The sequence below is a fragment of the Triticum dicoccoides genome, chromosome 2A (assembly GCF_002162155.2).
Source record: "Triticum dicoccoides isolate Atlit2015 ecotype Zavitan chromosome 2A, WEW_v2.0, whole genome shotgun sequence".
Lineage (NCBI taxonomy): Eukaryota > Viridiplantae > Streptophyta > Magnoliopsida > Poales > Poaceae > Triticum > Triticum dicoccoides.
This window is the reverse complement of record NC_041382.1, coordinates 586,087,239-586,112,457: the sequence shown is the minus strand read 5'-3', so window position 1 is coordinate 586,112,457 and position 25,219 is coordinate 586,087,239. Positions and strand designations below refer to the sequence as shown.

The following is a 25,219-nucleotide window of genomic DNA, read 5'->3' as shown; positions in this document are numbered from 1 at the left end:
TCCTAGCCGAATTGGAGAGGCAGAGGAGTCCCTCCTCCCCACTCCTTCCGGTGTGTTCTTTTTCCTTTCCAATTGGGCATGTGGAGTTTGAATCGGGTTGGTATACGGAGTTCTATTCCGTTTGCGAAACCATGGCCTCTTGTGTCCGCATATATAAACGAGACCCCGGGGCAAGGCAAACAACACAACAAGCACACGTGCCCGCGCAGCCCCGGCCTCCACCCGCGCCCCGCCCGAGCCACCGCCGCCGCGTCGCCACCCACCGCCGTCGCCCTCCCGCGTCGCGTTGGCTGTCCCCGGTGCCCGGTGCTCCATCCTCTTCTCCTCCGGGATCACGTCTAGATCTTCGGATCTCGCCGGTGATCGTCGGAACCCTAGTTCCGGCAATCTCCGAAGGACCGTCCGGGCGAAGCCCTGCCGGAATTGCACCACGTTCATCGTCACTCCGCCGTGACGTTGAAGTGATCTCTCTACCTCGCCGTGTATCCGCTGGAACGGAGAAGCGCCGACGTCGTCTAGCTGTACGTGTGTATCACCTCGGAGCCGTTGCACTTGCAGCGCTTGGATCATCTCGCGGATCACCAAGACTGAACAGATCGTGATCGGACTTCGTCGACACCATCCTTCGAGCTTCCGCTACTGATTTGCAACGGTATGTAAATCAAGTTATGCATGTTTGCATATTCATGTTTCATTGCATGCATCTCCTAGATGGATCTTGGCTAAGGTTTATTCGTTGTTGCGTAGGAAATTTTTTTATTTTCCATGCTGCGAATCCCAACACGGATAACTATCTAGTAAAACCCCTCTCAAGTTAGCATGGGAGTGGCTTAATATTAACATTTTTCTTCTGTTCTTTTTTCATTATCTACCATATTTTCCTCAAAATTTGTATTTTTTAACCTTTTTACAGTTTTCAGAAATCTGTTTCACATCAAATAACTACTATCGAGAAATGTTGTAGATGTGGCAAAACGTGACAAGTGCATAAAGTTCCATCCGAAGTTTGAACGCATTGCCCTTCGTGTGTGCAACTTCCGGTCTCCAAGTTGAAACAATCTACTCCTACAAGGATTGTTCAGGTTCTGTTTCTTTTTTTCATGCGCCAAAAGATGCGCCAAAAGGAGCCGACTTCCATTACCAAAGGATAACATAACAAATAGTTTTTTCTAGAAAATACCAAAAAACGCATCAACTGAGAAGAAAAGCAAACTAAAGTATAGAAAGATCAAACATAAAACCGTCTAACACAACCACATTGACCACTAAGTTTAGAGAGACTCGTATTACGACTCAAATTTGGAAGCAGTTTGAGACAACCATCCAAACAATTTCTCCCAGCTAATGAATCCTGATGTTTGGATCAGCCTTCAATCGATTGTCACATCCTCTCTTCTTTTATATCCACTACTTGCTCAATTCACTGGTTTAGTTTCTTCGAATGTACTCGAGCCTTCAAGCGATAATCTTTAATACCGGTTGGTAACAACAACCTGTACGAAAGGTACACTGCCGTGCTCTCGACCGCGGCCACGTGGTTTGCATTAGAACCGGTTGGTAACTCAAACCGGCACTATAATTCTTTAACTGTGGCCCATCTATGAATGCGCCACAGTTAAGACCTTAACAGTGGCGCGTAGTCTGTGATGCACCTCACGTACGCCACAGACCGTTATTTACGTGCGCCACAGAGGGTCAATCCTGGGGTAGTGCTCTAGTCGACGTGCAAGCAAAATCCTAATTATGCTAGGAGGAGTGGATGTGGTTTTTTTTTAGAACGAAGGCTCAGGACGAGCCCGGCTTTGAATTAACAAAGCCATCAACCGGCCAGGATTACAGCAATCACCAATTACAGAGAAAAAACAATGAAAGCAGCTAAAAGGGTACAAGAGTGCTGTGCAAGCAGCTAAAAGGCTTCCTACCATCTACAAGCAAAGATGCAGAATCTAAAGCACAAGAACAACTTGAAGACGAAGAAGCCCTCTACCGAGTGCGATCCACCCCACCGAGACACCATCAGGCCTTGAGGAGACCCAGCTAGCAGGCGGGAGTGACGGTGGCAGCTCCATGGGCTCCGGCCGAATCGGCGACAACCTCCTACATCTCCGAAAGGGGCTCCCTAGCCCCTCTCCTGGCACGAGGCGCCGATCCGTCGGACGATGAGAACGCTCTCCCAAGAGCAAAGGTGTACACCCGACGCCATAGCCATATGAAAAGCCATACCAGAGCACCACCAGCACGCGTCGCCGAGCTCAAAAAAGGCAACATGGCATTGGGAGGGAATCAACACGCAAGGAGAAGCAAATGCACGGTGGGGCTGCCGATGACAGAGCAACAATGGAGGGAAGCCACTAGACTGAACTTGGAGCCGGTGCCATGGCCGCAAATGGCGAACAGGGAACCACCAAGACGCCACCAGCTCCAACCATGTCGCCGCCAAACGCCCACCAACCAGATCGGGCTCACCACCGCCCCAAACTCACCGAAGGCGGCACCTCCATGAGGGTGACGGCGCCGCGAGCGTCGCTGCCGCCCAATCCAAAGGGATTTGGGTTTTCACCCCGGTATACGAGCAGGGGAACGAGGCAAAGGGGAAAGGGATAACCTTGACGACGCCTACAGGTAGGAGACGGCGCCCTCAGGCGTCGCCGTCGTCGTGGCCGGCAGAGCCAGCCTTGGATTTCTCTGGGCCCCACGTCTTCCCCACCCCTAGAACAGACGCGACGCCGGCAGCCTGGGGCGGCCGGAGATCAGATCTGACAGGGGCCGAAAGGGTTGGAGGCGGAGGCGTCAGATCTGGGGCAGGCGCCCCCATGGCCACCGCGCCCCACAGCCACCACCCGTCGCCGCCTTGCCACCCGCGTGGCCAAGAGGACGGCCAGCACTAGTGGCGGCCACTTGCTGAGGTCGCCGTCGCTCCACCACCAGAGGCCGCCGCCTCGGCTCCATAGCCCCCTGCACGAGACAGGGCGGACAGATCCTCGCCACCACCCTCCCCGGCGGACGCGCGGCGATCCAGCGACCCCCTCCGGTGGTGGCGAGGGCGAGGAGAAGGGAGGAGGGGTGGCTGGCAACGGGCCAGGTTATCGCCGCCCGAGTCGCCCCTGCGGGAGCGACGCGGGGGCCCTAAGGGTGTTTTTTCCTCAGCCAGTGGATGAGGTTTTAGCGCTACAGGAAAGGATCATGCATTGGGTTACGTAACCCTACCTGCCCATAGACAATAAACGACAGTTGAAGCGCATGCTTGCTGTTGCGATAATAAAATACTTTGACAACAGGGTTCACCAGGTCAGGTGATGGTTGCCTTACTTGCTAATATTGATTAATAACTCTTTGACTGTGTCGATCTCTTTTCCGAACTTGTTCATTGGTGTTGTCCATCTTGATCTTGATCATCGGACTCATGGCTCACATCGACTCTAGATCCTACCAAGAGGAACCAGAAACACCAAAACTAAGAAAAACGACAATCAACCATGGCATCGATGCAATGCACGAACAATACGATGGCATGAATTAACCCTACGGCATGCCAATCATATTAATTAGGATCGAAATTCTTAATTATAGCATTCCCATAAAACCGTAAACAATAACAAAAATTGATTTAATTAATTGAATTCCTAAATATGCTCAAAATTCAAGTTATTCAAATGTGCATGAAAATGATACTGAAATATAGGGCTTAAAATACATAACATTGTGATATATAAAACACATTTTTTTAATTATAGAATAAAAGTTATGGAATTTACAAGACTGAAACAAAATCTAGAATTTCTGGAAATTAACAGAACGGGGGCAATCGCTGTGGTACATAGCAGTGGTGCCCAGGGTCACTGACCCCTGGGTCAGCGTGCCACGCAAGCAGACCAAGGGCCCGGGTCAACGGTCAGGCGGAGGACCCGCCAGGCCAGGTCATCCCCGGCGACCGGCCGGTGACCGACGCCAGCGACGGCGGAGCAGACCACCGGGGAACGCGCGAAGTGGCGTGGTCGAAGCACGGGCTCGTGCCGAACCTAGCTAGGGCGGCGCTGCTACTTCTGAGTCGCCGGAACGACGCCGGCGACAAGCATCTGAGGCGGCGCACGGCGCGGTGATGTTCCAGGACGCGGTTGAGAGAGAGGAAGGGCTGGGGAGGTTTGCCTGCTCACCAGGAGTGCGACGGAAGGATCGGGGAGGCCGGAGGAGCAGCGGCGGCAGCGCCATGGTCGACGGCACGGCGGCCAGAGCTCGGGAAGACGGCGTCGCGGTCATCGACGGCAGCCGTGGCCCGTGGCAGACGGCGGAGAAGGAGGGTTCGCGGTGCTCGACTCTGGCCGCGCCTCCTCGATTCCTTCGCTGGGGTGAGAGAGTTGACTACGGCGAACTCAGCTGGCCTCCGGATTACTACTCCGTTTCGGAACCAAAAAAAAGGGTACCAGGCCGTTTCGGGATAGTCCTATGCGGTTATACCAGATCCATATATATGCATACGATCGGAACAAACTACCAGAGCAGGACTACGGGGCACCGACTATCACGCTTCACGCGATCCAGAGAGATCCAGAGACCTTGCATCAATCAATCAATGGCGTCGCCGTTGTCTGAGATTCCCGAGGACGTGCTACACCTCATCATCGACGGCCTCGTTTCCTCCACTGATCGGCGTGGCCTCGTCTCCACGGCGTGGTCTGGACTACGCCGGCTCCTCCACTTCTCCGATGGCTTCGAGGCGGCGCGCCGTGCCCGACACTCGGCCTCTGCTGATCGCGCTCGCTTCCGCGCCGTGTGTCGTTCGTGGCACTTGGCTATGAGTCGGCACGTTCCGGCTCCAAGGCAGATCCCCTGGATTGTCATGTCCGCGCGCATCTTCCTCACACCTTCGGACGCCGCCGGCACCTCGCCCGCGCGCATCCCCTCCTTGCCCAGGAACGCGAGATGCGTGGCCTCGGCTGATAGTTGGCTCCTCCTCGATCGCACGGATGTCAGGAAGAAGACGCATAGCTACTTCTTGCATGATCCCTTCACCAACACGACTGTGCCGCTCCCAGAGCTTGACGCTGTGATCGGCCATGCTTCTGAGCTTTTCGGGGTCCACAAACTGCGTATGCGGACGACCCCTTACGACATCATAGTCGTCATGACCAATAATTGGAATTATCCTATCATCTTGATCCGGCCAGGGAAAGGTGTGTGGTTGCCTAAGCCACAAAGTGCTCCCTTCATCTACATCGTCGACACTGCATTTCTTGGAGACAAGCTATATGGAATCACTCACGCCGAGGATCTTGTCTCTTTTGGTATAGATATCGACAACAAAGGCGTACCCACCATCACAACTATCGAGCGCCTCATCAGGCACCCACCGGAAAATTATTGGTTCAACGTGTGGAGCGATGATAATGGAAATTTTGACTCCGCGAACAATGATACGGGAAATATAGATGAGGTCGCCAATAATGAGGAACAGAGCAAAGAGGACACCATAGAGCAACGCCGGAAGAAAACCGGCGATGACATGATTCTTGAAGGCGTTACTCCTTGGTGGGATGATGAGGATGAAGTTAGGGACCACTGGTACTTAGTCGAGTCATGTGGAAAACTATTAATGGTGATACGACAAGTTCGAGTGCCTCCCTATAATATCAGCTTCACTCTCAAGGTAGATGTTTATGAGGCGGATGCCTGCAAAGGTGCCCACTGCTGGGTGCCGATTGTTGGTGGGCTAGGCAGCCAAACGCTTTTCATCAGCAGATTTTTCTGCAAGTCTATTTCAACTTGTGATGAGGCGGACCAAGATGCTATTCATTTTATCGACACGGGGAAGAAATACAACATGAAGTCACAAACTATGAGCAAGACATGGAGGGACATTGAATACTTTGATTCCATGTGGATCTTTTCTCCCGAGCTAGTGGTTTAATACTATTTGTTACTTTGAGTCCACGGGGGAGAAATACAACATGACGTGGATCTGTTTTTTGAACCAAAGTTCAATAGTATTTGTAACAACTTAGAAAAATTTCATACTATGTAACAATATGCCATTTGTTAGATATAAGTATACACGGAGTGTTTTTTCATCGCACAATATTCCCCCTTTGTTTTAAAAGACACTATATAATGTTTTTTTAACGGGGTACACTATGCAATGTCGTAATAAAAGCAACGTTATGCAAAGTTGAACTTTAAAAACATATGAGGTTACGCAAAGTTGTATCCTAGACTACCAGGTCTCCACATCAAAACAATAAAAGAAAACTACTATCACGTTGCATAAAAAAGGAAGAGAGAGCGAGAACGATGCATGCATCAACAATGCATGAGCATCATTGTTTTACCTAGGCAGAATCATTGTTGGAAAATGAGACAGAGAAGCGCCGCACCGTACGCTCTCTCGTGCCGCGCGTCACGACCCAAAAAAGGCACCGCGTGCCTATAGGAGCTGCCCACGCCTGGCCTATATCCCATCAAGCCCGCACCTTATCTCCTCGCCCCGCTCTCAACCACTTTTTTCGCTCTCTCTCCTCGAAGACCGCCACGGGAAGGAAGGGCCACGAAGAGGAGGGGGTCGCCGCCGTCGCCGCGCCGGAGAGGACGGGAGGAGGAGGTCGCCGCCGTTGCAGAGCACGCATCGGATCCGCTGCCGCCGCCGTGCCGCCGGAGAGGACGTCACTGCCGCCGTCGAAGAACACGGGAGAGCACATCGGGAGGCTGCTCGAGGAGGCCGCCTCCCTCCTATGTGCGGGGCCGCCGCCGCCTTTGAGCGTGAGGAGGACGCTCATGTCGTCCGCGCGGGGACGCTGCCGCCGATGAACGCGGGCAAGGCCGCCTCCATCCTCCGTTCGGGGACGCCGTCGAGCGCGACGAGGGCGCTCCTGCCCTCCGTGCGGAGATGCTGCCACCGACGAACGCAGGCAAGGCCGCCTCCATCCTGCGCGTGTGGATGATGTCGTCGTCGAGCACGACGAGGGCCCTCCCATCCTCCGCGGGAGACGCTGTCGTCGATGAACGCGGGTGAGGCCACCTCCATCCTGCACGCCGGGATGCCGCCGCCATTGAGCACGCGTCTGGGGGAGCGAGGTGGCTGATACATTGGAAATGTATCTATAATTTTTGATGCTCCATGCTTGTTTATTGCCAATTACTCTGTTTTATTGTGCTTCTTGGTGTTTTTATAAGATGTCGCGATGCCAGTTCCCTGTTTTCTGCTGTTTTTTATTCCAGAAAAGTTACAAAGGAAATATTCTCGGAATCGACAAAGGAATTTATTTAAAGTGGTTTCTCACCAGAAGATTCCAGAAGCTAGAAGGGGAAGAGCTGGAGGCCCACAGAGGGCCCACGCCCCCCTAGGCGCGGCCAGGGGTGGGCCCGCGCCTGCGGCAGGTGTGGCCCACCTGGGTGCCTCCCGGCTCCGCCCTTCCACCTATTTATTCACCCCGACGTGAAAACCCTAGATATAGCGCAAAAGTTCCAGAAAGAAGTCCGTAGCCGCCGCCATCGTCTCAGGGAGATCAGAAGCTCTTCCCGGCACCCTGCTGGAGAGGGGAATCGTCACCGGAGGCCTTCTTCATCACCACGCCAGCCTCCGGAGTGATGTGTGAGTAGTTCACCATATGACTACGGGTCCATGGCAGTAGCTAGATGGTTGTTCTCTCCATTGTATGAGTCTCATGAGCTGCCTAACATGATCGAGATCATCTTATTACTGTGCTTCATGTATGAATCTTGTGAGCCGCCTAACATGATCAAGATCATCTTTATGTAATGTTACTTGTGTTGGTTTGCTGGGATCTGACTAGTTATTGAGTACAATGTTCAAGTTGAATATAGATCTTGAGTTTCTCTTTGATAGATCTTGAATCTCTTTGGTGTTATTGTGATCTTGCATGCTCTCCGTTGTTAGTGGTTGCTCTGGCCAAGTAGTTGCTTTCAACTCCAAGAGGGAGTATTTATGCTAGATAATGGGTTCATGCCTCCAGTATGCCTGGGCTCGAGCGACAGAAACGACTAAGGATGTAGATGTGTTGTTGCCACTAGGGAGAACAAGATGGTGCTCTGCCCCAATAGGGGTGGTTCTACTGTCTACTCCACATACTTTACTTAATGCAATAGTCTGTTGTTAGAGCTTACTTAGTAGGCTTGTTTGCAGCTTAATACTTATGGTTTGTTCGGATGATATCTCCGTGAGTGGAATACTTAGTCACAGATGTAGTTGGATGGCGGTCTGTGATCTTTGTTGTAATGCCAAATCAATCTCATAATATTCATCTTGTCTAGTATTTGCATCTTTGTGTGCCTTCTCAATTGTCAATTGCCCAGCTGTAATTTGTTTACCCATCACCTTATTGTCTTGTGGAGAGACACCTCTAGTGAACTGTGGACCCCGGTCCTTCTCTTTATTATTGCTATACAATCTACTGCTTCCTGTTTTTCTGCTTTCTTTACTGCAAACATACTCTTTTCATTCGATACAATTAATCCTTTGCTTTCAGCAAGACCAGTGGGATTGACAACCTCAATGTCCAGTTGGGGCAAAGTAATGTGGTTGTGTTGTGCATGTCTCTATCTCAACCTTGGTGCCATATTTGCTTCCTACTGGTCGATTAAACCTTGGTTTCATAACTGAGGGGAATACTTGTTGCTGTCTGTATCATCACCTTCCTCTTGGGGTTTCCCAACTCCTCTCCATCATCATCAAGCTTGCAAAGGGCATCAGCGGCGTTGAGCTCGAGGAGGAGGCCGTCGCCAACGAGAAAATGAAGGTGTGCGCACGGTGGCGAGTCTAGCTGAATTTTTCCTCTCACCCTACTCCCCAATCAGTTGTTTCTGGAGTTTTGCATTGAACCGTGGTGTGAGTGACTCCATAGTTGAATCGGTGCAGCTATGTGTTGGGAATTTCCCGCAAAAAATATGTGTTGGGAATTATGCAGCTAGACACTAGAAATTAGACAGCTAGACACCGTAATTTGGTGAATCAATTTGTCAAGAAATTGTCAGTTGTTCTGAAAAAATCGGGTTGTTAGTGTCAAAGAATCGGGTAGTTATTTGCTAACTACCTTGGTACTATCTGGTGACAATACTTTTGAGAGCTTAGCATTTGCTTTTTAAACCTGGTAGCTACGATCAAACAATCAGGTAGTTATTGGTAAATAACCTGATAGCTTCTACATGGCGGATATTAAACCTGATAGGGAAATCGCATTTATTTTAAGAATATGGTAGCTAGAATAACCTCATAGCTTCTAATAAATAATCTGGTGATTGTATTTTTTGAGAACCTTGCGTTTTGAAAAATCTGTTAGTTAGTTGTTAGTTAGTGTTGAAAAATCTGGTAATTGTTGTAACCGGGTAATTGATTTGTGAAATCAGCACCTTTTTTTTTTGCTATTCAACCATTTTTGTAAGCCGCTATCGTGCTAGCATCCAATGTGATAGTGCTAGTGTGGTCCTGAATAGGGCTATTTTGGTCCTGATAAAGTAAAGTAAAAAATGTACATGAAAAGGTAAAGTAAGGGGGCGACGTCTCATTTTTCGTGTACCATCGAGCATGCGAGGCAGGCATCCGAATAAAGTAAAGTGGAGACCAATAGCGTGCAGCAGGACAACGACAGCTCGATTTGAAAATATCACAGTTTGGGTCCACCGCCTGCCGCCGCATGCGGAAGCCAAATATGCCGCGCCGTTGGATAGCACGGTCCATCATTGTTTCCATTATACAAGATACAAAACTCCAATCTAGAATCTATGCTGTCTCCTCGAGAACTCTCAAAGGAAAAGCCCTGCTTGTGCATGCATCAAGCAATCTTCGTAATCTCTTGGAAAAAGTCTATCCTAAACCTTGAAATTGTAGAGGTTAGACAATTCAAACTCCAAAGTTGAAATCCCGGTCCTTTGTATTCTAAACTATTGAATCCCGATTTAAATTGAACCCTGAAGGTGTTTGGCGCATCGGGAAAGCAATGATCCCGATCGGGGTTACAGATTACTCTCAATGCCAATGGGGCCTAGGTGTCATATTCATCTTCATCTTAGTTCCCCCAAATTATTGTCGAATCACTCCCGAATCGATCTGGATCGGCAGCCGGCGATGCGGGACATCTCTCTGCGGTCCTCGGCCTCAGGCGGGATGCTCGTGGTCCTCCTCCTCCTCCTCCTCAGTCTCTTAGACGGGGCGTCCCCACACCACCTATTCCCGCCCCCGACCTGGCGGAGGCCGTCTTGCCGCGCTCGTCACTGTCGTCTACACCTTGTGCGCCTGCTGGGAAGCAAGGAGTGGCCCTGCGGCATATTCTACTACGGCGGCGGAGGCAAGGGCGGGTAGCGGGGGCTGCAGCGGTGGATCACGCACCCAGCCAACGCTCACACAGCCGAATGCATCCAATGTGAAACTTTGTATACTGATTTGTGTGTTACAAGGTACAATGGACTCTCATATATATGGGAAAGGAGAGGAGAGCAGCTCGAGGCAAGGCAACGCTACGTTAGCGACTCGGCCTCGAGATCGCTACATACGTGATACGTGTTTGAGCAATACACGGACACAAGAGTCCTATTAGGATACTATGTCTAACATCCTTCCTTAATCTCAACCTGGGAACATGTTGAGATTAAGCTTGAACTTATCTAACTTTAGGAACTGGATGACTAGCTGATTATTTGCAACTTGTTCTCTGACAAAGTGAAAATCAATCTCAACGTGTTTAGTCCGAGTATGAAACACATGATTTGCAGACAAATAGGTAGAACATAAATTGTCACACAAAAGACTTGGCTTTTCCTTCAGTTTTACGCCAAGTTCCTTGAGCAAAGCTTCAACCCAAATTAACTCAGCTGTAGCATTGTCAAGTGACTTGTACTCAGCTTCAGTGCTAGAACAAGACACTGTTGCATGTTTCCTGGCACTCCAAGACACCAAATTTGGTCCAACAAAGATAGCAAAACCTCATGCCGAACGTCTATCATCAAGACAACCTGCCCAGTCAGCATCAAAGAATGCACTGAGAAACATAGAAGAAGATTGAACAATAGAGATTCCAAGCTTCAACGTGTCCTTGACATATCTGAGAATTCTTTTGGCTACTGTCCAATGTTCAGTAGTAGGAACATGAAGATACTGGCAAATTTTGTTCACTGAGAAAGCCAAATCTGGCCGAGTCAAGGTCAGGTACTGCAAAGCTCTAACCATACTTCTATACTGAGTACTATCTTCAGCTCCAAGAGGTGTACCAGCTGAAAGAGACAACTGTTCTAAAGAGGACAGAGGTGTAGGAGTTGCCTTGCAATTTCTCATGCCAGCAAGTATGTCTGAAGCATATTTTTCCCGAGTCAGAATTAGACCATTGTGTACCTTCTTCACCTCAATACCAAGGAAATAGTGCAAATCACCCAAGTCCTTGATGGCATTTTTTTTGTTCAAGTCACAAACTAGAGCATTAATGGCTTGATCTGAGAAGCTTGTAACTATGTTATAATCAACATAGACTAGCACAAACATAGTCACATCTAGCTTGTGAAAGAGGAATAATGAAGTATGTGCCTTTGAAGATGTAAAACCAAGATCATGCAACTTTAGTTGAGCCTAGAAAACCAAGCTCTTGATGGTTGCTTCAAACCATATAATGGTTTATCAAGCCTGCAAATATGATGTGGAGCATGAGGATGTTCAAAACCTGGTGGTTGTCTCATATAGACCTCCTCCTCCAGAACACCACGAAGAAACATGTTCTTGACATCTAGCTGTCGTAGACTCCAACCACGAGAAACAGATAGAGCCAAAACAGTTCTAATGGTGGCAATTTTAACCACTGGACTAAATGTATCCTCATAATCAATGACATACATTTGCTTGAACCCTTTTGCAACTAGTCTGGCTTTGTATTTGTCAATAGAACCATCTGCTCGTTTCTTGACACGATGGACCCATTTACAGTTAATAATATTCTTTTTGCTGCTTGGAGGAACAAGATGCCAAGTCTTGTTCTCAATCAAAGCACTATATTCCTCTTTCATCGCATCATGCCATTTAGGATCATTGAGAGCCTCAGTCAATGTAAGAGGTTCACATGTCGAAGAGAGCATACCATAACGAATAGTGCCATCAGTATATTTCTTAGGATGTCGTATACCTTTCCGAAGACGGGTGCGAACACCAGGAGGTTGTTGAACCATACGCACAGGAGTAGGTGGTGCAGAATCGTCAGAATTATCGTCGGAATCATTTGCATTTCCTTCACCGCCCAAATTTTCAGAACTGGCAACAGAGTGTTCTCCATTTGAGCCCCCCCTCAAAGAAGATCCGCCAGACAACCCGCCAGACAGCGATGAGACGGGGCTGGTCGGGAGCGTGTGCCCGCCCAGAGCCGCAGCAGCGTCGCCACACGGCGGGACTTGGCTGGCCAAAGGCGTGTGGCCAGCACGCAGGTGGAGGGGAGCGCGGGACGGGTCCGCAGCAGGGCTGGCCGAGGGTGTGTGGTCTGCATGCGGGCGCAGGGGACCGCGGGACGGGGCCGCGACAGGGCTTCCACGCGACGTCAGCAGAGGGGTTGACACGGAACTCGAAGGCGACAACAGCGACGCGTTGTCCTTTTCCTGCATGCAATTTTCCTCGGGATCAGAGGCATAAGAATGTTCCTCAACATCAGAATTTTTACCAGTTTCGTCATTTTGCCTAGAATTTTCAAGTTCAGGTTCTGAACTATTTTCTTCACCGTTTGAACCCGAATTTTTACCAGGAGTGTCATATACCTGTAGAGCATCAGTAATAGGCACAATAGATTGCATATGATCATTAGAATTTTGTGCACCTTCATAAAGATTTGGTGTGGATGTGGGGAGTAACAGGATTTCTTTTCGAAGGAGAGGACCAGCATTAGGATTTAGAGATGCAAAGGGGAACACGTTCTCATCAAACACAACATCTCGAGATATGTACACACGTCCTGTGGACATGTCAAGACATTTAACCCCTTTATTAAGAGGACTATAACCCATGAAAACACAACGTGTGGAACGGAAGGCAAGCTTGCGTGTGTTGTAAGGACGAAGATTGGGCCAACAAGCACAATCAAAAGTTCTAAGAGCATCATAGTTGGGTTTAATATGAAGGAGACATTCACAATGAGTTTCAAGATCAATGACTTTGCTCGAAAGCAAACTTATGAGAAAGGTGGCTGTGAGGAAGGCTTCATCCCAATATTTGAGAGGCATGGACGCATTTGCAAGCAAGGCAAGCCCTACTTCAACAATGTGACGATGCTTTCTTTCAGCAGAGCCATTTTGTTGATGGGCATGAGGACAAGACACATGATGAGAGATGCCAACCTTTTGAAAGAAAGCATTAAGTTTTTCATATTCACCTCCCCACAATTAGTTTGCATAGTAATAATTTTCCTATCAAACTTGCGCTTAACATACTGCTGATAATTCAAAAAAGCTTGATACACATCAGAACTCTTCTTGAGCAAATATATCCAAGAAAATTTACTATAATCATTGATAAAGCTTACATAGTATGCATGTTTCCCAGCAGAAAGAGGAGCAGGACCCCAGACATCAGATAACACCTGTTCCAAATGAACAGTAGACCTACTAGTAGACACTGGATATGGTAACTGATGACTCTTAGCTAACTGACAAGAATCACAAACATATGGAGTAATCTCTGGGGTATAAGCTATTTTATTTTCCTAAGAATTTGTTGAACCACAGCCCGTTTTCTGGTACTATGTAACGGGCGACAGACTTGTTGGAAATAATACATACTGATGTATGCGGTCCAATAAGTGTAATAGCGAGCGGTGGATATCGTTACTTCGTTACCTTCACAAATGACTTAACTAGATATGGTTATATTTACTTAATGAAACATAAGTCTGGAACATTTGAAAAGTTCAAAGAATTTCAGAGTGAAGTTGAAAACCATCATAATAAAAAGATCAAATTTCTATAATCTGATTGTGGAGGAGAATATTTGAGTTACGAGTTTGGCACACATATAAAACAATGTGGAACAGTTCCATAGCTCACACCTGCCGGGACACCACAACAAAATTGTGTATCCGAGCATCGAAATCGTACCTTACTAGATATGATTCGATCAATGATGTCTCTTACCGATTTACCACTATCATTCTAGGGTTATGCACTAGAGACAGACGCATTCACTTTAAATAGGGCACCATCTAAATCCATTGAAACGACACCGCATGAATTATGGTTTGGCAAGAAACATAAACTGTCATTTCTTAAAGTTTGAGGATGCGATGTTTATGTCAAGAAACTGCTATTTGACAAAATCATACCCAAAGCGGAAAAATGTGTCTTCATAGGGTATCCTAAAGAAACAATTGGGCACACCTTTTATCACAAATCCGAGGGCAAGGTTTTTGTTGCTAGGAATGGATCATTTTTAGAGAAGGAATTTCTCTCAAAAGAAGTGAATAATAGGAAGGTAGAACTCAAAGAGGTTATTGAACCTTCTCTTCATGGAATGGTGATACGTTGCAAACATATCTATAATTTTTGATGCTCCATGCTTGTTTATTGCCAATTACTCTATGTTTTACTTGTGTTTCTTGGTGTTTTTATTTGATTTCCTGTCACTAACATATTGATAAGATGCCAAAGTGCCAGTTCCTGTTTTCTACTGTTTTTGGTTCCAGGAGAGCTGAAAAATAAATATTCTCGGAATTGGAAAAGGAAGTTATCTTACAAAGTTTTACACCAGAAGACTCCAGAAGCCAGAAGGGGACACCTAGGGGAGGCCTGGTGGGCCCACACCACCCAGGCGCGGGTACCCCCCTGGTCGCGCCTGGGAGGGGAGTGGCCAACCTGGCCCACCTCCGGCTCTGCCCTTTTGCCTTTTATTCACCCCGAGGGAAAACCCTAGATATAGCGCAAAAGTTCCAGAAAGAAGTCCGTAGCCGCCGCCATCGTCTCGGGGAGATCAGAAGCTCTTCCCGGCACTCTGCCAGAGGGGAAATCGTCACCGGAGGCCTTCTTCATCACCATGCCCGCCTCCCGAGTGATGTGTGAGTAGTTCACCATATGACTACGGGTCCATGGCAGTAGCTAGATGGTTGTTCTCTCCATTGTATGAATCTCATGAGTTGCCTAACATGATTGAGATCATCTTATTACTGTGCTTCATGTATGAATCTTCTGAGCTGCCTAACATGATCAAGATCATCTTTATGTAATGTTCCTTGTGTTGGTTTGCTGGGATCTGACTAGTTATTGAGTATAATGTTCAAGTTGAATATAGATCTTGAGTTTCTCTTTGATAGATCTTGAATCTCTTTGGTGTTATTGTGATCTTGCATGCTCTCCTTATTAGTGGTTGCTTTGGCCAAGTAGTTGCTTTCAACTCCAAGAGGGAGTATTTATGCTAGATAGTGGGTTCATGCCTCCAGTATGTCTGTGCTCGAGCGACAGAAACGACTAAGGATGTGGATGTGTTGTTGCCACTAGGGAGAACAAGATGGTGCTCTGCCCAAATAAGGGTGGTTCTACTGTCTATTTTACACACTTTACTTAATGCAATAGTCTGTTGTTAGAGCTTACTTAGTAGGCTTGTTTGCAGCTTAATACCCATGGTTTGTTCGGATGATATCTCTGTGAGTGGACTATTTAGTCACAGATGCAGTTGGATGGCGGTCTGTGATCTTTGTTGTAATGCCAAATCAATCTCATAATATTCATCTTGTCTAGTATTTGCATCTTTGTGTGCCTTCTCAATTGTCAATTGTCCAGCTGTAATTTGTTTACCCAGCATTTTATTGTCTTGTGGAGAGACACCTCTAGTGAACTGTGGACCCCGGTCCTTCTCTTTATTATTGCTATACAACCTGCTGCTTACGGTTTCCTGTTTTCTTTACTACAAACAAACTCTTTCCATTCGATACAATTAATCGTTTGTTTTCAGCAAGACCAGTGGGATTGACAACCTCACTGTCTAGTTGGGGCAAAGTAATTTGGTTGTGTTGTGCAGGTCTCTACTTCAACCTTGGTGCCATTCTTTGCTTCCTACTGGTTAGATAACCTTAGTTTCATCACTGAGGGAAACTTGCCCGCTGTCCTACATCATACCTTCCTCTTGGGGTTTCCCAACAATCCCCAACCATCATCACTAGGGACATCAAGCACTTGTCTGGCGCCATTGCCGGGGAAGTAAAGTGGCACTCACAGAAGTTTTTCTTTGTCATCACCTGCTAGACTTTTCTGGCGCCGTGGGGAAGAAGAAGATTTCCACAAGGGTAGTCCTTCACATCCAATCTCTTTATTTTGTTTTTGTCTTGCTTAGTTTCCTTAGTTTTGTTTTGCTTGCCTCTTCTAGAAAACCACAAAAAAATTAGTTTCCTTTTTAGTAGTAGCTTAGTTGCTTTGTTTTCTTTAAACATGTTGCTCCCTCAGTTCATGTTTAAAGAACTTTTGATAGTTAGTGGTTCTATAATTGGAAGAGAAAATATAGAAGATTTCTTCAATCATGTTAGTAAGCATGATGACATTGAGGACAAATCCATAGTAGAACTTGCTCCTAATTATGAGATTGCTGCAGCTTCTTTAGTTCACTTATTGGAGGCTATATTTGCTAGTCTTAATCCCATAACGCAGCAAATGTTTCTTAACATTCACAATACTGAGGATGCTGAGAAGAAGGATTTCATCCTAGAAACTTTGCTTAATGAATTTGGTGGTGTTTCTCTAGAAGCTAGAAAAGTGTTTGATCGTTATAAGATGCTAGGCTCTTGTGTAGATGTTATTAGTGTCCTTGAAAAGCTAGAAAAAAATCAAAAATAGAGAGGATGTCAAGGTAGCAATACCTTGTAAGCTTGTAGCATTACATGAAGCCTATGAAAAGAATTTTGATTGGATTGTCCCTGAAAACCCCTTTGACGAAAGTAGCCAACCCTAGAGAGTTGAGAGAGGGAATTCTGAAACCTTTATAGATAAAATACAACGCGTTGTTGAAAAGACCTCTGCTATTGATCTTAATGCTCCTCCACCTGGGAACACTTGACTACACTTCTTTTTTTCTGCGCCTAGCTGAAAGGCGTTAAAGAAAATCACTTCTTGGGAGATAACCCATGCTTTATTTTCTGTTGGTTTTCTCTTTTTGTTGAGTCTTGGAAGTTGTTACCTCTGTAGCAACCTCTCCTTATCCTTTTTGTTTGGTTTTGTGCCAAGGATAGCCTCTAATGGAAGAAGGTACAATTTTTGGGAGTTGCTGTCCTGAGACAGATTCTGTGCTGTTACGAAAACAATTCCTGTGCCCAGCCAGAACGTCAGAAAATTACGAAATTCAATTATCATGTGCCCCTGGTTTTTTTCTAACTTTCATTAGTTTTGCACTTTTCGATTTGAGCAACAGAAGGTGGTCTAAAAAATTGATCTTTACATGTTGTTCTGTTTTGACAGATTTCTGCCATATTTTGCCTCTAGCCTTTCTACCTTTTCTTTCGAGCTCTAATGAAACGAGGAGCCTCGGGAAGAAGTATCTACAGTATCTATTCTTTATGTATGAGTTTTATTTGTGTTGGAACTGAACCCAAGTGATCCTTTATTTAGATTTACTAATGCTGCTAATTGAGAATTTTGTGAAGTTTTGTATGAAGGAAGTTTTCAAGTGTAGGGAAAGAAGAATGATGAGATAAGATGAAGAATGGATAAAAGCTCAAGCTTGGGGATGCGCATGTCACCCCAAGACATATTCAAGAAGTACAAGCGTCAAAGCTTGGGGATAAAAGGCATCCCCTTCTTCATCAACAAAAATATCAGGTCCTGTTTCAGTACACTATATTTTTATTGCTTCATATGTTATGTGTTGTTCTTGGAGCGTCTTCGTTTTTGTTTTTATTTTAGTTTAGTTTGCTGTAGTACTTGGTTAGATCCCAGCTCTTTTGTTTTGGAGAGAGACACGCTCCTTTTTCATTGCCTAGAACACTCTAGTTTCATTCCTATTGCTCTGCGAGTGTTCTCTTTTTGCTAGAACTGCCTTTAGTGTTCGTTTAGTTCAGAAATTTTTAGTTCTTCTTTGTAGTTAGGTGTGTTAAACTCTCTGGTCTTTGATGAGTAGTACCCTTGTGAGTTGTTCCAAATAAGTTGATTGGTGTTGGATTCGAGAAAAAGGCTCTTTGCCAATAGTGGTACAAAAGGTAGCTTGTGTAGACTTTGTCCTAGACTTTTTTGCTTGTCATGCTCATTATGATTAGTGTTTATTGTTGTAGCATGACTTGTTTCAAATAGTTGAGAGTGCATATTTGGGCCTATTGAATGTTCATGTTTAGCTCTCTGCATGCAATAGCATAGTCTAAGTGGTATTCCTCCTAAGAATGCTATGTTTGGCTGACTTGGCACATGCTTACACCATGTTATGACTGAATCATAGTCAATCAAGCCTCTATGATCACTTAGCTCCTATGACTTGAAATGGCCTTTATGTGTTGGTTAGTAATGCTTTGTCGCTCTGCATGATTATGTCCATTATTGCTCTCTTGGTTGGTCACTCTCAGTCTTTTGCTAGCCTTCATTTGTACTGAGTATGAGCTCTACTCATGCATCCAACTCCCAAAAACCAAAGTTTTGCCAAATGTGTCCACCATACCTACCTACATGTGGTATTTCACCGCCACTCCAAAGTAAATTACTTGAGTGCTACCTTTAAAACCTTCAAAATGTACTCATGTTTTGTGTTCCTGTTTAGATCATGAGGATGTATCACTTGTTTTACCATTTCTTTCATGGTTACTTGGCTTCACACCTTGACCAGCATGCATAATGTGCTGGTCCAAAAATCACAAACAGAGCAAGGCAACGGGTGCCCAGCCCAAACTTTCTGAAAAGAAAAGCTTCAAACATATAAACAACCAAAAACTGCTCTATGCACCATCTTGATGTACTAGAGAACTATCTGGGAGCCGCTCTTGAAGCTGGGTAATTGTGAAAGGGATGGTAACTCACTTGATACCATTCGTTGACATGACATACATACCTCTCAAAACCCAATAAGCTTATTCAAATAAGCATGTTTTCTTCTTTTATAAATAAAAAGCTCTAGCACTTGAGTAATCCCTGCTTCCCTCTACGAAGGGCCTTTCTTTTACTTTAATGTTGAGTCTGCATCTTCTTGCTTTATGCACCAACTGAAAGAGCATAGTGGTCATTCTTAGTTTAATGTGCAGTGTCCCAAGGTTATTATTAATTACTCATATTGTGCTCTTACATGTGCTTAGGACTATTTGCTTCTAGTCACCAATTATCTTTGAAGGTGTCCTGGCATTTATGTTTTGCCCTCAATATGAAGGACTAACTGATTGCCACTTATGCTATGCTGCTTTTATGTTGAGAGACAAACGTGTTTTCAAGGCTCTTTTATTCACGATCTTCTTGTTTGTTTACTTGTTAATGCCTTGACAATGCTTGCTAAGTCTTTTGATAGATTTATATCTTGCATGACTTGTTTAGAAGTTCTTTGATCCTAGCTCACAATGCTTTGCATATGGATGTTTGAGATTGTGATAGCATGTCACCTCAAAATTATTCTTTTTATCACTTACCTACTCGAGGACGAGCAGGAGTTAAGCTTGGGGATGCTGATACGTTCCAAACGTATCTGTAATTTTTGATGCTCCATGCTTGTTTATTGCCAATTACTCTATGTTTTACTTGTGCTTCTTGGTGTTTTTATTTGATTTCCTGTCACTAACATATTGACAAGATGCCAAAGTGCCAGTTCCTGTTTTCTGCTGTTTTTGGTTTCAGGAGAGCTGAAAAATAAGTATTCTCAGAATTGGAAAAGGAAGTTATTTTACGAAGTTTTACACCAAAAGACTCCAGAAGCCAGAAGGGGACACCTGGGGGAGGCCTGGTGGGCCCACACCACCCCCAGGCACGGGTACCCCCTGACCACGCCTAGGAAGAGTGTGGCCTACCTGTCCCACCTCCGGCTCCGCCCTTTCGCCTATTTATTCACCCCGAGGGAAAAACCCTAGATATAGCGCAAAAATTCCAGAAAGAAGTCCGTAGCTGCCGCCATCGTCTCGGGGAGATCAGAAGCTCTTCCCGACACTCTGCCGGATGGGAGATCATCACCGGAGGCCTTCTTCATCACCAAGCCCCCCTCCGGAGTGATGTGTGAGTAGTTCACCATAGGACTGCGGGTCGATGGCAGTAGCTAGATGGTTGTTCTTGAAGGGAATATGCCCTAAGAGGCAATAATAAAGTTGTTATTAAGCTATTCCATGTTTATGATTGTAGTTTATTTTTCATGATAGAATTGTATTAACAGGAAACGTTGATACATGTGTGATTAATAAACAAACAAGGTTCCTAGTAAAGCCTCTCTTTTATACTAGCTTGTTGGTAACTGATGATCATAGGTTTCCTGATCATGAGCATCATATGTTGTTAACAACGGGGTCATGTCATTAGAAGAATGATGTGATGAACACTCACCCATTATAAGCTAAGCAACACAATCAAGTCATTAAGTTCAAATTGTTGTAGCAAACAAACAAAGTAACTTTAGTCCTTAGACCATGAGATCATGTCAATCACTTACACCGGAAGAGTGCTTAAGTGACATCAAACGTCACACCGTGAAAGGGTGACTATAAAGGTGAAGCTAGGTATTCTGAAAGTGTGAGTAGAGGCAACATGAATAAAGAATGGGATTTGTCCATCCAGATGACAGAGAGATATACTCTGGGCCCTCTCAGTGGTATCACATTAACATCGCTTGCAAGCATGTGACTAGGTCACGGGAATGTTATATCACGGAACGAGTAAAGAGTACTTGTTGGGAACAAGATTGAATAAGGTATAGTGGATACCATTGATCCAATCTCGGACAAGTAAAATATCGCGAGACAAAAGGATTTAGTTACGGCGTTTATGGTTCACGCGATCTGAAGATTAAATCGCTGAATGTGTGGGAGTCAATACGGGTCCCCAGACCCCACTGATGCTTATTGATCAAAGAGGTGTCTCGATCATGTCCACATTATTCACGAACCGTAGGGTGACACACTTAAGGCAATAGACGCACTTGAGAAGATACGAGACATCGGAAAAAGATTGAGAACATCCGGAAGTGTTTCGGGGATCGCCGGAATTGTTTCAGGAATTTTCATCAGAAGTGTTTCAGGAAAATACTTAAAATGTCAAGGGGCTTTGTACAAATGTTTGTTAATTAATGAATTAACAAAATTCTGTACAAAATGATTAAATTTCGAATTTACACATTTAAAGAAAATCCTCTTCATTTTTAGTGGAGATTAATGCATGGAAGTGGATTTTAATGGGAGTGGATTTTAATTTCCCATGAGTGGAGGGTGAGTGGGAAATGATGAGAGGAAGAGGTGGGGGCACCACCATGGTGGTTGGCCACCCCTTGGGTCGTCCATCCCCTCCTCCTATAAAAGGAGGGGTGGAGCTCCTCTCCATAACACACCTCATGGCTTGGCCATTTCTCCTCTCCCTCCTAGTTGCATAGTTTCTCCAAGTTCTCGGGTTTCTGGGCTGGCGTAGCCCTGCCCAAGTTAGTTTTCCGAGAGCACCACGCCGTTGTGCTGCTCTAGTAGCTCGGAGGATCTTCTACTTCCGCTGCTCTGCTGGGACGGGGGACGGAGGTCGTCATCAAGCCGTACGTGTGCCCGATCACGGATGCGCTGCTAGTTTGCGGAGCTTCTTCACGATCTTGAGATCGGCAAGTGAACGACTACATCAACAACGAGAATTGATCTTGTAATGCTTTTGGTCTTCGATGGTATGTGATTCCAAGACCTTGGCTACTCGTTGCTTACATCTCCTAGATTAAGATCTTGGTTATTCGTTCATACCGTAGGAAAAAAATTGTTTTCTATGCTGCGAACCCATCAGTGGTATCAAAGCCAGATCTATGCATAGATGTGTTGCACGAGTAGAACACATATCAGTATGTGGACGTATTGATCTTCATTGTTGCTACTTCCTAGTTCAGTTCTTGTTTTTGCGGTATAGCAGAATGCAATCTGGCCCGGACCGACTTTATGCTTTATGCGAGACTGGTCTTGCAACACATGTGGTCTTGCACCACGTATGCGATTTACGGGTGTCAGACTCTTCTACTATAGTGAAAACGGAATTGAACTGGAAGCTGGATAGATTTTTGAAATCTACACGGGGCTCACGGTTGTGAACAAGTTCATGGAAGGCGGCCTAAGATTTGATCATTTTCCGCCGGACACCCCGGAACAGTTAATAAGCAACAAGTAGATCAACGTTGTGGCTTTGCGTAGGTAAGATGCGATCTTTATGCGTTGCCCATAGAAGCCACGTAAAACTTGTAACAACAAATTAGAGGCGTCTAACTTGTTTTTGCAGGGCTTGTGATGTGGTATGGCCATATGGTTGTTTTAATTTCTATTAGGCACGTGTGCCTATACACCATGCTTTTGCTTTACTTTATTGCTAAGGAGTAGCTATAGTCGTAGTTGCAACAATATGGTGGATACAACCATGGTGGCACTGAAGAACCTAGGTGCCAAGGTGATGGAGATAACGCCGGTGCGTTCAAGATGGAGATCAAGACGCTGTTGACAATGGCTATACCATGTCACATATTTTAACTGCATGTGATGAGTTAATCCTTTTATGCATCTTGTTTTGCTTAGTTCAATGGTAGCATTTTAAGATGATCCCTCTAAAATAATATCAAGTACCGTTCTCCCATTCTTTGCACCTTCATTAGAATTCTCGTCTGAGTCACATCACCTGTGATGAGCGGGTGTGGCGGGCCACGCGACGTATTCGACGGGTGTAAGCCAGATTTACACACGCAACATTATGGTTATACTTGACGAGCCTAGCATGTGCAGACATGGCCTCGGAACACAGAGCTGTAAGGCAAAGCATGAGTCATATGGATGATATGATGATCATATTGATGCTCGCCATTGAACCTGCACCAACTCACGTGATGATCGGACTTGGTGTAGTGAATTTGGTTCATGTAGTCACCAAAGATAGCCAGAGGGATGCTGTTTTTGAGTGGGAGTTGACATAATAATTTTGAATTAGTTTAACTCCATATATCTATCATAAGCATAGTCTAAAATATCTTTGCATGAATATTTGTAGTATTGGCATCCGTAGTCCACTACGCACTAGGCTTGTTAGTTGAGATCAAAATAGTTTGAAATCTGATAGTTACTCTATGGACCGGTACCATATTGTAAGAAAGTAATTATGTCTAGAAAAGTTTAAAGTCCTATAGCAAACTTTCGGTAAGTATAAAATTGCTCCATGTGATTTGGAATCTAAAATGAGCAACAATTATAAATTAGTGTCTAAATTCATTCTTGTCTCCATGAAACTCAATTTCGAATTTGTTTGAGATTTGAGGAGTACCATGGAGCTGAAATTTGTTTTCAGAAATGAACAAGGTATGAGATATGTCTGATATCTAGGACCTTGTTTTAGTTGCAAGTTTGATCAAATTTCAGTGGGAGTACCTAAGCTCATATTGGATGAGTATGTACTAAAGATAGAAGATGCTAGGCATCTCAAAATCCAAATTAGTTTGGCCCTGATTCATATCCAATCTAATTAAGCCATGGTAGCTTCGTCATGATAGGATTCATGATGAGATGGATAAGTAGTGTAAGTGAATTTGTTCATTGCACTAAAATACTACTAATAGTGAAATCCAGAAGAACATTTTTCATATGATGATTAACTTCAACGTAAAATTCCAAAGGGTGATAGCACTTGACTATTCACGCCTAGGATTTCGATCCAATTTGATTGGCACGAGTGTTGATGTTGAATGCTTATTCCACATATAAGAGGAAAACCGAAAGAGGAAATGCAAGAATATTTTGGCAAAAAAGAAAAGACTAGAAAGTCTATTCAGGTGTATATGGTTGATATACATTTATAGATATTTTTCTTATTAGTCACATGTTGTAGTTCTTGAGTATTTGTACTGGATTTGTTGGTATGAACTGTCATACAACTAAATACAAGAATTCACTGGCCTAAGTGACTTACGAGGAATGTGGTATCAGTACGCAATGCAGATATGATAATTTGTTATTGTATTCATCGTTGGTATTATACCTAGCCCTTGAGATTTATACTAAGAACTTAATAAAAATTTTATTTTGTTCTGGTCTAAACAAAACAAGTAGTTGTTCGAATTTTGACCATGATCCATAGAAGATGGATAAGTTGTTATAAATCTTGTTGGTAAAACTTATATCTATAGTACTGACGCTAAACGTCGTAAGGCTAATGATTTGAATTCCACCTAATTGTGAAACCGCCATTTAAGTCATATTAGAAAGAATTACATGAAGAAACTAAATGATGTTGAATTTCGGAGTCACTTGATTTTGAATCATTTGACGCTAGCAACACATTCTAAAAGGAAAATGACTTGAACTTCGTTCGAGAGGCCTAAGATTGAACGAACGGCTATACATGTTGGAAATTATACATAATTGATGTATGTGATCCATTGGGTGTAGCCATGAGTGGTAGATTCATCTACTTCGCCGATGAGTTGAATATTATATTCGGATATACCCATTTAATGAGAAAGAAGTCTGAAACATTTGAATATGTTCAAAGAATTTCAGCATGACATAGAAAATCATTGTAACTGTAAATATCTATGATGAGTTCATAGAAGGGATTATTTGAGTTACAAGTTTAGCACAAAACATCTGAGTGTTGTGGAATTTATTCTACAACTTATGCCTCCCGAAACACCACAGGAGTGTGGAATGTTTGAGAGACATAATCGAACCATGTTTGACATTGGAAGATCAATGATGTAAATTAAAATGAAATGCCATTATATTTTTGAGTACTATGCTTTAGAGACTACCGCTTTTACACTTAAAAGAGTACCATCATACACTACTAGAGAAAACGCTACACGAGTAAATGAGGGCTTGAGGCGCATTCTCCAGAAATGCGCCTCCTGTATATTAGATGAGGCGCATGTCCAAAATGCGCCTCGGGTAAGGCATGTATAGGAGGCGTATGTCCAAAATGCGCCTCGGGTAAGGCAGGTATAGGAGGCGCATATGTCCAAAATGCGCCTCGTATATTCCATGTGGGTGCCACCCCCTCCCGGCCCCAGGTTACGCGAGGTGCATATGGCATATGCGCCTCCTATACCTGTATATATGAGGCGCATTTCAAAACGAGCCTCGCATAACGCATATAGGACGCCTCCTATATGCGTTAT

General features: G+C 44.9%; 1 protein-coding gene across 1 annotated transcript; it reads left to right on the top strand.

Moving 5' to 3' along the window:
* Window positions 1–4,570: 4,570 nt before the first annotated feature.
* Window positions 4,571–5,905, top strand: LOC119357983. The gene has a single exon (XM_037624730.1). The coding sequence runs from the start codon at window positions 4,571–4,573 to the stop codon at window positions 5,903–5,905; it is 1,335 nt and encodes a 444-aa protein (XP_037480627.1).
* The last annotated feature ends 19,314 nt before the right edge of the window (window positions 5,906–25,219 follow it).

Excerpts from the sequence above, each read along its gene's own strand:
- LOC119357983 (XM_037624730.1), top strand. The coding sequence starts at position 4,571 with ATGGCGTCGCCGTTGTCTGAGATTCCCGAGGACGTGCTACACCTCATC.